Raw genomic sequence first — 15818 nt, 5'->3', positions numbered from 1 at the left:
GTATAAATACGGATAGGTATAAAATTTCATACGTATTTGTTTTTATTGTAAGGTTTAAATTGATATAAATTTTTTCATTGATTGACTTTTTCGTTGATAATCCATGCACATTTACATCAATTATCACTTCAAAAAAGCTCCAATGGTCCGCTAGAATATTAAACCCATCAATTGAGCTTTACATCGATAAATTTTCCACTGATGAACGCAACCATATGAACAAAAAAACTGACCCAATTTTAACTTGGACACAAACAAGTTTGTCAAGTCAGCTCAATCCATTAACCCCCTTGACAGCTCTTTTAATTGCGATAAGCTTAAACCTTCCTTCTCACAGAATTTCCATCGAAACACAAACAGAACTATACAATGATAAGAATACCCTCCTCATTAGATGAAAATTTATATGCACTTAGTAATTTAAAATATACCCTTGTATACTAAAAGAGATCTTAGTCACCTTATATTGTCAGATATCAGACTGAATGGTAGGACTGCCAAAATCAAGAAAGTGGTAGCTAAAAGCTTAAAACTTAAAACCACATTAAAATATTCATACACCTTCAAATGAATATCGGTGTGTATCGATATAACTGATACTTTTTTGTTTTTATTTACTTTGGTTAATTATATAAGTATTAAAGGGTCCTACCAAGTCTTTTAAAATTTTAAAGTTTTTAAATAAATTCTTTTATTATCCAAGCATAGTGTATTGATGTGTATCCTTAGCCAAAACAAACTTTCATTCATCGGATTGTTTGAAACATGAAATTTGAGTTGGCCAAAACGTGTCAAGTTTGCATGTTTTAGCACTTCAATATTTATTGTTGCAAGTTTATGGTTCTATGTGGTCCGAATTTGGCAATATGGTGTTTACCAAAGTGACGATATATATAAATAATAAAAATAAAATCTAAATTTTCACCTTGATCTCAATGGCATTTGAATTTGTAGAGCAGGACACCTTTGGATTTACAAAACGAAAAAAAAAAAAAAAAACAAAATGAAACTTGGAAAAATAATGACTGAATACACTAAATTCATGACTCCATGATCACGTCACATTGTCACAGGCATGTCATGAAACTTGTACATGGTTCATAGTTTTTTTTTAAGCCACATTTTTCATAGTATTAATACACTATTGTTTTTTGTAGGGTAATACACTATTGTATTTTTTTGGGTAATACACTATTGTTTTTTGTTTTGCATGCTGATGTTTCAGGGTTAAAGATGTCAGGAGAGGCAGTTGAGTTTGAACACCACAATGGTGCGGAAGGGGTGGTGTATCGGAATTCTGAACCTTTTTTTTTTCGTATTTCAGGCATCATAGTTGAACCCTATTTTAGATTTTCTTTCAGAGCAAGATTCTTTTATACATAAACCAATCATTTTCAAAAAATAAAAAATAAAAAAAACCTTAAAACAAGTGTATGGGTAACCCACTGATACAATATTTATCTGCCCTAAATCCCAGGCCGTACCGAAATTTTGAACCTTGTATGTTATGATATTTTCAATCTTAATTATAATAAGCAAAACATATTTCATAAAAGCAACCCTTTCAGAAATTATAGAAAACGTTATAGTATAGTAATAATAATAATAATAATATCGACAACAATAATAATATTGCTTGTAATCCCGTTGTTGCTTTCTTGGATCTTTTATCATATTCTAACCGAAGCTTTTTAACAACCTTCAAATCAACAATATCGGGCCACATACAAAGTGTTGCTGGAGATACAGTGCAAATGGCCATCATCATCCATAGCCCGTTAACAAAAATTCAAGTAGTGCAACATCTAAGTATCGACCGTGCCTCAGAGCCTTTGCATAGAGAAAACAACGTGTCTGTGTCTCTGGGGTGTGTGTGTATGTGTGAGAGGGAAAGAGAGCAGTGACTTGAAATCGATGAGCTCAAAACTACAAATCGTTCTTGAGATATTTTCTGATCTCAATTCCTCATGAATTGGTGGGGGGGAAATAGAACAATATTTCTATATATACAACAGCCTCCGAACGGCACCTGCAAAGGCTCCTCGTGGAGGGGAATTATCAATCAAGGGGGTTAGTGTTTCCCGACGAGGTCTGGGGACCAGAAGGCTGGAATATCAAAAAGACCCATGACCCCTCCTCCCAGTAGCTCCTCCTTGACATCAAAGCAAGGACCTGAAGAGCATAGCACCAGCAGTCTCAAATCTCAATGCAGAGGTGTGTTAAGCCATTCATCACCTGCAAAAGAACTGCCAAATTCTGGACAAATAATAACAGTTACGTAGTCAGCTGTCATCATCCACGGCCCCAATATAAGTAAGGTCGGTTCTTCTCACTCTAACTGCCCCTCTTAGCCAGCTGCAAGCCTTAAGATTTGAATGATCAGCAGTGGCACCCAGACTGCAGTTATTTGAAGAGGGTCCCGAGCTTGTTCCATCTTCCAAGAGTGTCCATGGGTCAATTTCCATGTCTTGATCCTGACTCGGCAATGGCTTGGACTTCCCAGGTATGCTTGCAGGTGTTCGTGCAGAAGGAACTTGGTTCTTCTGGGGCAGATTTGAAGTTCCATGTTGGAACATAGGAACTGAGAAGCTAGATTGCAGCAGAGCGAGAGCTGCAGTTGAGACTGCAGGCATCTGACAAGAAATGGAGAATGATGAGCAGGGAGGGAGTATTGGCATCGCAGCTTGGAGGCGCCATCTTATGGACTCAGGCAGTTGCATGCGATCCAGCTCATTCTGCACAAGAAAGAAAAACAAGAAACCACTTCTTTGAAAAGCTTTCTAAACTAGGAATATATTCATGTAAATAGGGAACTAAATGATTAAATAATTATTACTAAACAAATGGATATGGATCATATTGTACCTGCAAACTTTCTACTGCCTCCCGATCAAAAACAGATATATCCCTAGGAGATTTGACGGTTGATTTGGAGACAGACTTGGGCTTCAGCCAACTTGGCTTGCAACTGCTCAACAACCCATGCAGCATAGCCAGTAACCAATCAAATAGACTGTCACCGCAGAGGTCCAATGATATGACTGCTGACGGTTCAATTGGTGATTCCACCTCCCTTTTGGATGGAGAACTTCTTTGTGTGGGATAGGATAAATCTGCATCCTCGTGCACTACCCGGCTTCCAAGAAGACGTAGTATGGCAGATGAAAGCAACAGACGCATGTTCCTGCCAGATGAATCCCTGGAAATTCCAGTAAGCAGTTCGCAAAATTTCAATTATCCCATCCCGTACTATGAAAAATTAATAACCTTGTTAGGAAAAATCTTGCAGAAGAGCTACGGGCCCATAAAATCGGTCTAAACCCCCATAAGTTGCGATGTGTTGCACATTCCAAGGGCTGGACCCCCTCATGAATGGACCTCGGGATTTATGAGCAGAATATTACAATCAAACTTAAACATCTCTGTTGTTTTATTTTTTTATTTTATTTTGCTTCATGGGGACACACAACAGGGGGTAGCCATACTCCCCCATCCCCTTGACCACCCCAACCCTGGTGGCAGCAGTATTTGATTCCAAAAGTCTCTGCTATGAGTCAGATCCTACCGAGCCACCATCAGTTGGTATTACTGTTTCATTCAAATGACAAAAAGTTCAGTGTTCAAAAAATGCAGAGCAAGAGATGGTTAAAATTTACCAAATTACATATTTTGGTCTGGGCAATCTCTTAGCTAGGATCTATTCAATGAGTCATAATCCTCAACATTTTAATGTCAAGTAATGCTGAGAAGTTTAATGAATTGCAGTTCAGAATAGAGTTTTCAATCTGTCATTGACCCCCACAGTCGAACCATTTGGCTCATCAGGCAGATGTCAGTATACCACAGAGAGCTTGCTGTTCTACGGGTTAGATCCCACACCTCCTAAACGGAGGGATGCCATGTGACCATCTCAACTACTGCGTTATCAGCAGTCCAACACATTCAACACCAGAACTTCACAATTTCTATTTCTAAATACCCCACCAATGCCCAACATCCCTGGATTCCCCATACTGCTCCCATCAAAGTTGAGTTTTTCTTGATTGCCACCATGGAACCTTCCAAAAATATACTTGCTATGCTTGTAGTGGAGCAGTTTGCTACATTAATGCCAAAACTTCACCACTGCTGTTCCTAGATACACCACCAATGCTTGACATCCCTGGATATCCCATGCTTCTCCCATCAAAGTTGAGATTTACTCGATTGCCACTGGGAGTCTTGCAAAAAATAAAAAAGATGCCATCCATGTAGTGGAGCAGTTTGCTACATTAGACCATCCTCTTAAATGAAACAGAGATGAACATGGGCAAAGCATTAGCCCAATGTGCCACCTTTACCGATATGTTCTCAATTACTTCTTTTGTGTGGGAAACCTCCTTAATATCTTGTTGTTCCTCTCTGTTGAACAGACAATAGAACAGCCCCTCAGGACCTTTGCTCTTCTGTTAAGTATCAGTTCAATCCAACCTGACCCCCTGACTCTAGCAACTAGTAAAATCTCACCACATTCAGAAGTTGGAAATAGATTACCAAAGAATAGACAAGCACAATAACATAGGCATGCACGCAAATAAACACCCTCTATCCATTCATGCCCACTCAACGGCTCAACCTAAACCTAAATAAAATATTAATGGCTAGGGCAAAGCATAGAGAAGTACCAGACAGGTACGTGACACAAAAATTGTTCGACTTGGCACTAAAGTAAAACTCATGTTGATATGTCCATTTAACACATTTCAATCACAGTAAACGTATGCATGTGCAAAATATTTTTTTTTTTATCAATAACACTTTCATTAATTCATCAGTAGAAAATTTACAAGTGGAAGACAAACACACTTATCTTCCATGAGTCGCAAAGAACTTCAAGAAAGGAAAGAAGAAAATACAAAGATACAAGGACACTAACATTACAACTTATCCCAAAACAAGGAATCCCCTTCTGCCCCTTGTTTTGCTAAACCGTCAGCTAGGGAATTAGCTGATCTCTTAATCCAACATGTCTTAACTTCCATCTCCCGCACCAACCATTTGAATTTCCTCTTCTCATTGTTATACTTCCAAAGATCATTTTGTTCTTTGGTCAGCCACCCTATCACCACCTCTGAATCCCCTTCAATTATAAGTTTCTTGATGTTCAATTCCTTAGCTTTCCGGGCTCCTTCCATAACTGCACATATCTCAGCTCTAAGGGAGTCACCCACTCCAATTGGGCCTGAGAACAAAGCAGAGATGACCCCATTTTCATCTCTAAAAACACCCTCGATCCCTGATTGTCCTGGGTTTCCCCTACTGCATCCATCAAAGTTTAATTTCAAGAATCCACTAGGTGGGGGGATCCAAGCCACACTCATTACTGACTTGGTCTGCGTGCAACTTGCAATTTCACCCCACTTCCTCAACATGTCATCCACAGTGTAATCTGTGAATATCCTGGAGTTCCTTTCTTCCCACAGTGTCCAACATACTACAGCCCTTAGTCCTCTCCACATTGTCCTTCCCCTTTTTAACCGCCACCTGAAGAAGGAGGGGGCAAAAAGGCCCTGCATGTCTGATGGGGGATTCCAGCTGCATCCAAACAAGGAGAAAGCCCAAACCCACAACGACCTCGCGAAGTGGCACAACACCATTAGGTGAAAACCGGTCTCCCCGTCTGCTTTGCACAGAACACACCACTGAGGTGACAAGCAAGTATTGGGTCTCTTCTTTTGGAGTAGATCACCAGTGTTGATTCTTTCCAGATAGGCTTCCCAACAAAAACTACCTACCCTAGGAGGTATAGCTCTGCACCAAACCTCACCAACAGGAAAAGGGGACAGGTTAGGACTGGTGGACTGACTTAAGACTTTGAATAAAGAAGCACAAGAGAAAAGGCCATTGGGGTTAGGTGTCCAAATTCTAGAATCCGCCCTAGTGGGGTCTAAAACAACGTTATCAAGAATTGCAAGAAGGCTCGAAATACAGTCGAAGTCTGAATCCCTCAAATCCCTTCTTAGACTCAAGTTCCACACAATCCCAGAAGTGGAAGAGGACGGGGTGGTGAAAGACGAGATCGGCTCATTTTTCAAATCAGAAAGAGCGTACAAAGACGGAAACTGATCCTTTAGAGGGGCGCTCCCCACCCAGGTTTGTTCCCAAAATTTTATGGAATTACCGGAATTCAAGTCATACCTGATATTAGGAATGAAAAAAGGTAGCAGGTCATGAATGGCTTTCCAAGGAGAATTGCTTGTGATCCTAGCTCTGATTCCAGTGTCCCATCCGTTGTGCTCCAGCCCATGAATACTTGCCACTGTTCTAGCCCATAGCTTCTTCTCCAAAGGAAACCTCCACAACCACTTCCCCAGCAGAGTCATATTCCTTCTCCTAATACTCCCAAGCCCCAAACCACCACACGACTTACTCTTGCACACTACTTCCCAGCTATCTCTATGATCCCTCTTCTCTTCTCCCGGCTCCCACAGGAAATCTCTCATTAACTTCTCTAATCTGTTAGCAATCTTCACTGGGATTTTAAACACCGACATGAAGAAAATGGGTAAGTTAGCAAGTGTGGCCTTAATTAATGTAATTCTCCCGCCAAGAGAGAGGTAATTCTTTTTCCAGGATACCAATCTTTTTTCAAACCTTTCCATCACCGGGTTCCAGAAGCTCTCTCTTGGGAATATCACCTAATGGTAATCCTAAATAGTTCAGAGGCCACCCCGTGACTTCACACCTCAGCACTTCAGCACTCTCCCTGATCTCTCCCTCCTCCAAATTCACCCACACTACACAAATTTTCCCAAGGTTAACCTTCAAGTTGGATAGTTGCTCAAACAGTTGTATCACCGACTTTAAATTCCTGATAAACCTCACATTACCACCTTCACAAAACAGAATCGTGTCATCAGCAAACTGTAAATGTGTGAGGGGGGTTTCCATCCTCCCAACCCTCCAGTCTCTAAAGCCCCCTAGAATCTGCTATGTGAATCAATTTCCCCAAAACCTCCGCAATTAAAATGAACAAGAAAGGAGAAAGGGGGTCTCCTTGTCTTGTACCCCTACTGGCTGGAAAGAAATCTACCACTGTCCCATTCACTAGCACTGAATAATGACAATTCCGAACACAGCCCATGATCCACTTACACCATCTAGCCCCAAACCCGAATTTGGTTAAAACTTTCCTCAAGAACTCCCAGTCCACCAAGTCATAAGCCTTTTCCAAGTCCAGCTTACAGACCACTCCCTTCTTCTTATCCCTCTTAAAGTTCTCCACACTCTCGTTAGCAGTTAAAATCTGGTCAGTAATTTGTCTTCCACTCACAAAAGCTCCTTGGTAGTGTTCAATGATATCTGGAATTACCTTCTTCAGCCTCAAAGACAACACTTTTGCAATGATCTTGTACAAGCTATTCACCAAACTTATTGGCCTAAAATCCTTCGGGTGGGATGCATCTTTCTTTTTGGGAATTAAGGCTATAAATGTAGAGTTCACACCCGGATTGACAATTCCTCTCTTGAAAAACTCCTCAAACACCCGCAAGAGATCATCTTTCAAAATATCCCAACAATCCTGATAAAAAGCCATTGTAAACCCATCCGACCCTGGAGCTTTTGTTCTATCCATAGAAAACACAGCCTCCTTGATCTCTTCTATATTAAAGCTTCTTTCCATCCTTCTCCTGTTCTCCACCACATCTGGCCAATCCAAACCTTCTACTCACACCCTTCTACTCACAGGCCTTCTTAGAATAGATTTGAAATGCTCCACACAAGCCCTGGCAATCTCCTCTTGCTGTACTAACTCAACTCCATCTACTACCAGTTTGGAGATAAAGTTCTTCCTTCTCCTGCCATCTGCTAGAGAGTGGAAATACCTAGTGTTTCTATCTCCCTCTTGCAACCATTTACACCAAGATTTTTGCCTCCAGCTAATTTCCTCCTTGTGCAGGCAATCCTCTAACTGTCTTCTCAATTCTCTCCTGAGGTCATTGTCTTCCTCTCCAAATTCTCCCCTTTCCTCTTTAAAGTCAAGGCTTTCAATCTTCTTCATCAAGTCTCCCTTTCTTTCTTCTGTCCTCCCGAACTCCATCAAGTTCCACTCCTTAATTCTTGCTTTCAAGAATTGTAGTTTCTTATGGAATTTTATCCCCTCTCACTCCACCGACGGGTTACACTCATGCCACCACTCCCTCATTTTGTTAGTAAACCCTGGATGCAGTAACCACATATTTTCAAATCTAAAAGGGGTAGGACCTCCACACCTTCTTTCCTCCTTGCATAACACTATGGGCCAGTGATCCGAGGTCACCCTTGGGAGAGCTCTAGCATCCAAGGTTCCCCAATGTTCTTCCCAATCCAAAGAGAATAGGAATCTATCCAGCTTAGAGCAAATGGGTCTAGATTGGAGATTTGACCATGTAAATGCCTTATGCGCTAGGGGAATCTCTTTAAGCTCAAAGGCATCCACAAGACTGTTAAACTTCCTCATGCTTTTTGTCACCCTCTGGTTAATCTTATTTGACTCTTCCGAGAACCTTATCACATTGAAATCCCCACCCATGCACCAAGGCCCATCCCACAACCCTCTAACATCAGCCAGTTCCTCCCACAGCTCCTTTCTCTCTCTGTAATCATTCGGTCCGTAAACATTTGTTAGCACCCACATATAATCATCCTCTTGCTGCTTAAACTTCATGGAAACCGAGTACTTTCCGGTCAACTCCTCCATCCCTTCAACCACATCCCTCTTCCACATTGTTACAATCCCCCCGGAAGCACCCCACGATGGAGCCGCCACCCAGCTAATCCCCCTGGCTTTCCATACACTCCTTGCCCATTTGTCACTAAACTCCATTCTCTTAGACTCTTGCAACGGCACAATGTCTGGGTCATACCATCTTATTACCTCTTTTATTGTTGCTCTCTTCTTCGCACTCCCAATTCCCCTCACATTCCAACTAAGAATCTTCATTCCGCTTCTTTTACAAACCCCTTGCCACCTACCCACTACTCTCCCCCTTTCCTTCTATCTCCTTTTACCTCGAGCTTCTTGTCTCCTTCTACATCTCTCTTTAGTCTCTCTACTTCACTCAACCTCCTCTTCTTTGTTATGATCTACATCTTCCTCTTCTGTAAACTTTCTTTCAACTCGTTCAAATCCTCCAGCCTACAGCCCAACTTCCCTACAAATTTTGCTATCGTGTCTTCTCTCACCGATTCCGCCACCCCTACCCTTCCTACAGAATCCCCTTCATCTCTGTCCACCTGCCTTTCCTTCCTCTCCACTATTCCCACCTCAGTTCTTTCCTCTCCAACCTTCCTCCCCTTACTGTTACCTCCCTCCTTCCTTGCTTTCTCCCCGTAAACCTCTCCATCTCTACCCTCATTCCTATCCCTCCTCTCCATTAACCCCTCCTCTCTTCCTTCCTCCCCTTCCCTCCTCCATATCAGCTGCCCTTCCACATCCTTAAACACTCTTTCAATGATTTCCCACACTTGTCCACTTCTATACCTTTCTTCCCGCACCTTCCCACAATCCTTCCTTCCCCTCTCCCCCTCCTCAGAGAGCCCGCCTACTAGCTCGGCTGCATATTCATGGGCTACAGGACATGGTACAGGAACGGAATTTGGAACCAAAGACACAGGAGACACATTAGTAGCACAAACCGAAATCACATGGTTACCTGGAACTGAAGGACAAGCTAGAATAGGACTGCTCCCGGCCTCCTTCTCTTGTTCCGAAGTTTGGTAAATAATTATCTTCCTGAGTTGGTTGGGAAGTACTTCTGTCCTTTGGTCAACCTGGTGATCTTTCCACTCTACCCCTGGGTCACCCCTAGAAAGCATATTCCTGCTCTGCTTCCGGTTCTCCCGGTTTTCCCCTTCTGATAAACCTTGCGCACTCTGTGGTCTTGGGAATGAGATAATCCGATTGCAGTCTTCACCCTGGAATAATCTTGCAATATTCCACCCTTCCAATATCACCTCCAGCACAGCTGCCTTCATCATTTACACTGCCCACGCTAGAGCCGTCGACAAAAAGGTCCTCCGGTTCACCATCATCTTCACTGCACTGCACCCACCCTTCAAACTTCTCTTTCTTCTCTTCAGTTCTTCCCCTAGTGAAACTTAGCTCCGGCCTCTCTGAGAAGCCTCACACGGGGCTAAGCTCCTTCAAACTGCGTCGGGAGACCCACTGTAACGCCCTCTTCTTTCCTGGTTTCCGACGCTGCGCGCATTCCCCCTTTTGGCTCGCGGTTGGGGACGATGATAGACCGAAACCGAAGTCTATCTTAGTCGAAACCCCAGTCACGTGTTTCTTTAGTGGCTCACACGCCTAATAAACAATCTGGTTCGGGCCCGCTGGCCTGTTTGGGCCTTTAAGAATACCCTTTGCAGCCCACATGGGCTTTTGCTTTGGCCCATTTGTAAGCACCCGCGAGCTCACGTGACTTTTAAGAAGGTCACGCGCGCCCAGCCCCGACCCCGGTTTGGTTCTAACAGGTTTAAGTTCAAATCTTCCTTGGCCCAGCCCCTTTTCCCTGTTCAGAACAGTCTTGGCGCCAGTTACAACCTGTGCAAAGGACCTGCCACCCTCCAGACTGCTCGCTTCTTCCACACGCGAAAATCCCACCCCCTGCCTACTACCCTTTTGTTTCTCCAGCAAATGTTTTTCCATTTTAGTGAAAGTGCTTTTCTTATTTGAATCCTCCAACCCTTTCTTGCCACGCAGCTCTTCTTCTTCAACCTTCTCATCTCCCTCCATACGAGCCTCTTTCCAGAGCATCGATTCAGTGGATGAAACCAGCCACACTGAGTAGCACTGCCTCTCAACTAGCACCTCTATCTTCCGAGGTATCTCCTCAGGTTTGACTCCATTCAATAAAATGGAAGCTGAACGAAGGTCTCCCCAAAAGGCCCCTCCTAGTGATCCTCCACACATCAAAGTAATGGCTTCAGCAGTTTCTTGGTTCCACAAATGAAAGGGAAGACCTAGCAGACGCACCACCACTCTATCTTCAACAAAGAAATCTTAGGAGTTTGAACCCGGACACCATCTTGATACTGTGAAATTTCCAAGCTTAGCTTGGATGTTTAAAGCCTCAACTTCTACTCTGTTCTCAAGCAAATCCAGCAAAGCCTTGTTCTTCTCAAAGGATGTTAAAATAAATGTGCTCTTCAACTTTAACCTTGCTGTTAACAGATCTGCAACTTTCCTCCAGTCAAGAATGGGAGCTAAAGCTTCAACTATCAATTTACTTTCCCAATCCCCTCTCTGTATGTTTACTCCCATTCTGTAATTACCTGCCCCAGCTAACACTAAAGGAGTCTCTTGCTTAGTCTTGTTCACCATACTACTAGACCTGCTTATCTTCCTTTTTACTAATGCTTCTCTTTTTACACTCATATGTTTCAGCAGTTCACATAAGGCGTCAAGAACTGCCTTCCAGCCCTGACTCTTCCTTCCTTCTGGAAAGCAGATCATCTGCTTTCTACACTCTACAACAACCCTTCTTCCAGATTCTGAGAAAAGCTCTTTCCAACTATTTTGCTTGCCTTTGTTACTTGCACCTTCCACAAACTCCTTGAGCCCTTCAATTACCCCCAGTCCTTCTAACAGCACCATCCCTCTCTTTGATTCCCTGATCTTCAAGCTCAGCTGACCATTTAATCTCTGTTCCTCAAATAGGAGTTCCTTAGATTCAATCTTCAAAACTTTTTTCCAACGGCCTACCTCCACGAATTCTCCCATCTCAGCTCCTCCCCCTCTCCCCCTCTCACCCTCTCACCAACTCAGACAATGGCACCAGATGAAAACACAGTTCCTCTCCCTCTCACCCTCTCAGCAACCTTCTCTTTGCTTCACCCTCTCACCCTCTCACCATCTCAGACAATGGCACCAGATGAAAACACAGTTCCTCTCCCATCTCAGTTCCTCATGCATGTGCAAAATATCAGAATTAAAAATCAAATAAGTAATGTCATTCACAGTAGTAGACCTTGTCCCTTTATTTAATGATTCTTAAGATGTAATATATGTTATTTGACAAACTGAAAGTAATATTAAAACAATAATTGTTTTTTACAACTAAAAACATTTCTGCCCTAATATTATTCATAAAAATTCAAAACTTTTTACTCTTTTTTTACTCTTATAACAGCCTAGTAAAGATTTTCAATAAGAAGCATAATCTCATTTTAGATTGGTGATGTCTCTATGCAATATTAATAGTAATGGTTTCCTAAAACCACACCACAACGGGCACAAACAGCTAATGCCAAATTGTTTGGATCTATGATGACCAGATACAGATACAGACAAAGACATGGATACAGGGAATGTGGATACAACTTTCTATTGCCTAAAATAATGGACAAGGCTATTAGTCATGGGTAAAGGCCATTACCCATTGTTGGTCCTGACAATCTGGGTTCATGGGAGGGACTGGATATGGTTATGGATATCCCATGTAATATGATAATATTATACTTTCATATCTTCTTTTTATTTGGAGAAGAGGTAAAGTATCGATTCATTAAAACAAAACCATGTACAACCAGCGGCAGTACAATGGGGAAGTACAAATTTCATTCAGACCACCATCCCGTTCGATATTACAAACAAATTTCCGAAGTCAAAAAGAAAACTAAAGAAAGAACTGTCAACAGTTAACTGTGCTGATGACCAAGAACACAGTTTCCCCACAATTTTCTGACACACTTCATCCTCTCAACACTTGACAGCCTTTGTTCTGAAATATCCTTGAGTTTCTTTCTTGCCATATTGACCAGATTACTGCACCTGGAATGAAGTACCACAAAATTTTCCCTTTCTTAAACCCTGTATCCACTATCCACCACCCTTTCACAAAAGCATCCACTGATCCTCACCCAAATGTTGTAGGCAAAACTACAATGCACTAATAGGTGCTCACCTGATTCTTCTACCCTGTTACATAACACACACCTAGTTTACTCAATCATCATTCCCCTCCTAATCAAGTTGTCTCTTGTATGAATCTTGTTCAGGTAGGCAACCAAAACAAAGAAAGCCACTTTCAGAGGAACATTATTGCACCATATTACATGCATAGGGAACTCCAGATCTTCTTGAATCAGTTTATTATAGAAAGATTTTACCGACAACTGGCCCTTGCAATCTGCTGACCACACCCGTCTGTCTTCTGCATTAAGGTCAATTTGCATGCAATACAGCCTCTGTAGAATCCTTCCAAATGGATCAATCTCCCAACCATTCAATGCTCTTCTGAACGGTGGATTTCAAACATGCACCCCATTTTGAATCTGGAGCAATCAGCCACTTTTGCCTCCTTATCTGCAGCAACTGCAAATAATTCTGGGAAGCCATCCCTTAACTTATTGTTTCCACACCAACAGTCCAGCCAGAATTTGACTCTGGATCCTCTTCCCACTTCAAAATTGATTTCCTTGCTAAAAGAACTGTAACTTTTTTCAATTTGTTTCCAAACCAAACAGCCATATGACTGATTTGCTTCTCCTGGGTCCCATCCCTCATTTCTTGTACCATATTTTGCTTCATATCTAATTTTTTTAAGGGTTAATTACTTAAATATACCCTGCTGTACCCAAAACTACACCTTGTAAGACAGTCCCACATAACACAAATAGGCCTTCTGTCAATGCAACGTTTAAGGCTGTTTCACATGCCCATTAATTCTTTTTTGTGATCAAAGTTTTACCCCTCTATATTATTCATCTCCTTCAAAACCATGAGACCCAAACCCCAGATACAGAACCATTATGACAAAGACAAAGCAGTACATGGGAGAATACCAAGTTGCTTCACATCAATGCCAAAAGAATAATGGCCTTTACTAGTTAAATAATCGTTCTAACCTTATTACCTTCGTAGAGTTCACTTCCGTAAGATCTATTCCGACTCTTTCAAGGGATTGATATTCAGCTAGAGGGTTGGAGTACAACCAAAAAAAAAAATGCTTCCAGTAGGTGAGTAAATAAGTGAGGAGTGAGGTGGGGAAAGGAGAACCCTTGAAGCCAATTATAACATAATGCTGATAAGGTCCTTACAGAGCATTTTGAGTGAAGGGCTGGTGCCTGAATAGATGAAATTTTAAATTTCAAGCTCAAGCAAATTGGGAACCAAAGCCATAGAACGATTTAAGAACTCCATATGGGTTATTATCAAAAAAATTCCATTCAAGGGGAAAGAATGAAAATGAAACTAAGCTCCAATTTTATAAACTTAATGCAAATTAAGCAACCAATCTAAAGACTAAAAAATAGGAGTTTGAAATTATGGTTCTTTTTTTTTATTTCTCCTCAGATGTACGTCCAGAACAGCATCAATGTCATCTTCCAGGGAAAGCTTTTTAGACTCTCTTCGAGCTCTCTTTTCCTCTGCTTTCGCTGTTTTTCTCTCTGTTCTCTCTTTGCCTTTCTCAGGCTTCTTGGTTTTCTTTCCCAATTTTGTTTTTGCTGCTCAAACTATTGGCGACAGGCAGAATGAGCAGATATTTTCTAGCACCGTGGATGCCAATACGTTTTCTGGGAGGGTTTTGAGCTTTTCAGGGCAATAGAATAATTCCTATAGAAATTGAGTTTCAGTTCATCCCATCAACTGTAGTTCCTAGAAATTGAGGCAGAAGTAGAGGTCGAGGAAAAACTTGGTGTTCTTATTTATCAAAAAAAAAAAAAAAAACTTGGTGTTCTTGACACTTAACTCCATTTACATCTCATTCTAGATTTTAGGTATGATGATCTGAAACTGAAGACAGAAACAGGGGATACAAGCTACAAATGGGGTTGAGAGAAAAGAGGGAGAAGGGAGAGGGGGATATGAACCTAAGAATGGGGGGAGGGAGAGAGAGAGAGAGACTGCAATAAGAGCATTTTTGTCTTTTACTTTTCTGTTAATCTTAACGTTAGATTTTTTTAACAAGCTACATATAAATAATTTTGGAAGCCACAGGGTATATTTAAATTTAAGTAAATAACCATTTTTTAAGTGTGCATACCACCAAATGTTTTCAAACCACCGTTGACCTGGACAGTGAAACCGTTCAACCTGTTACCAGAGAAAAAGCCAGATCCGTTTTACCCCAAACCCATTAAAAAAGCATTCATTTGTACAAAAATTGCTGACCCATACAGTAGAACCACCAAACCATCTGGCCCGGTCTACAAGTGATGGTTCATCCAACCAGTCTGTCAAAGGCTTCAAGCTACCAATCAAAGGGTCCAACCAGTCGGACAATCATTTAGTTTTCACAATATATAAAAAAAGAAGGAAAACAAAAATTAAAAAAAAAAAAAAGTTTCTTCACACCAAAAGAGAGAAAGGGGAAAGAGAAAATGATAGAAATAATGATGGCCAATGCAAAGAGGGAGAACACTATGGCGGTCCACAAGGGCAGCAGTTCTATCGGTGCTCTGGGAAGAAAGAAATCTGAGAATATTTGAAGAAAAGAAAAGAAGCAAGGAAGAACTGATAGAAAGTATCATAATGAAGGTGACTTCTTGGGTGAAAACTCTGAATTTATTTTCAGATTTTACAGTGGATGATATAATCAGGAATTGGAGGACAGTTGCTTCCTCTTCATCGGCAAAAAAGAAGATTTTGAAGGAGTGGGAACCCCCTGAACTAGGTTTTCTAAAATTAAACTTTGATGGCAGTAGTTTTGGTAACCCAGGAAGAGCTGGAATTGGAGGGGTGATAAGAAATGGCAGAGGAGTTGTGATGGGATTGTTTTCAGGCTCCATCAGAATGGAAAATTCCACTACAGCTGAACTGAAAGCAGTGGTTTATGGGATACAAGAAGCTAAGG

General features: G+C 41.5%; 1 protein-coding gene across 16 annotated transcripts in view; it reads right to left on the bottom strand.

Annotated features, from left to right (window-relative positions):
• Window positions 1-1915: 1915 nt before the first annotated feature.
• Window positions 1916-15818, bottom strand: part of LOC104596050 (mediator of RNA polymerase II transcription subunit 12-like) — a 36889-nt gene continuing 22986 nt past the window's right edge. For 10 of the 16 annotated variants that reach the window (XM_010257050.3, XM_088895579.1, XM_088895580.1 and 7 more), the window contains 2 exons: window positions 2866-3199; window positions 1916-2735 (listed from right to left, as the gene is read on the bottom strand). In XM_010257050.3, the coding sequence (XP_010255352.1) occupies window positions 2283-2735; window positions 2866-3199 (787 nt within the window). In that variant the 3' untranslated portion in view covers window positions 1916-2282. Of the gene's footprint in view, window positions 2736-2865; window positions 3589-15818 lie in introns of all 16 variants that reach the window. The other 6 variants (XM_010257055.3, XM_088895583.1, XM_088895584.1 and 3 more) reach the window with 2 other exon arrangements.

Source organism: Nelumbo nucifera, chromosome 1, assembly GCF_055504915.1.
Source record: "Nelumbo nucifera cultivar China Antique chromosome 1, China Antique-T2T, whole genome shotgun sequence".
Taxonomy (NCBI): Eukaryota; Viridiplantae; Streptophyta; class Magnoliopsida; order Proteales; family Nelumbonaceae; genus Nelumbo; species Nelumbo nucifera.
The sequence above is the reverse complement of the archived record's forward strand: the minus strand, read 5'-3'. Positions and strand labels throughout refer to the sequence as shown.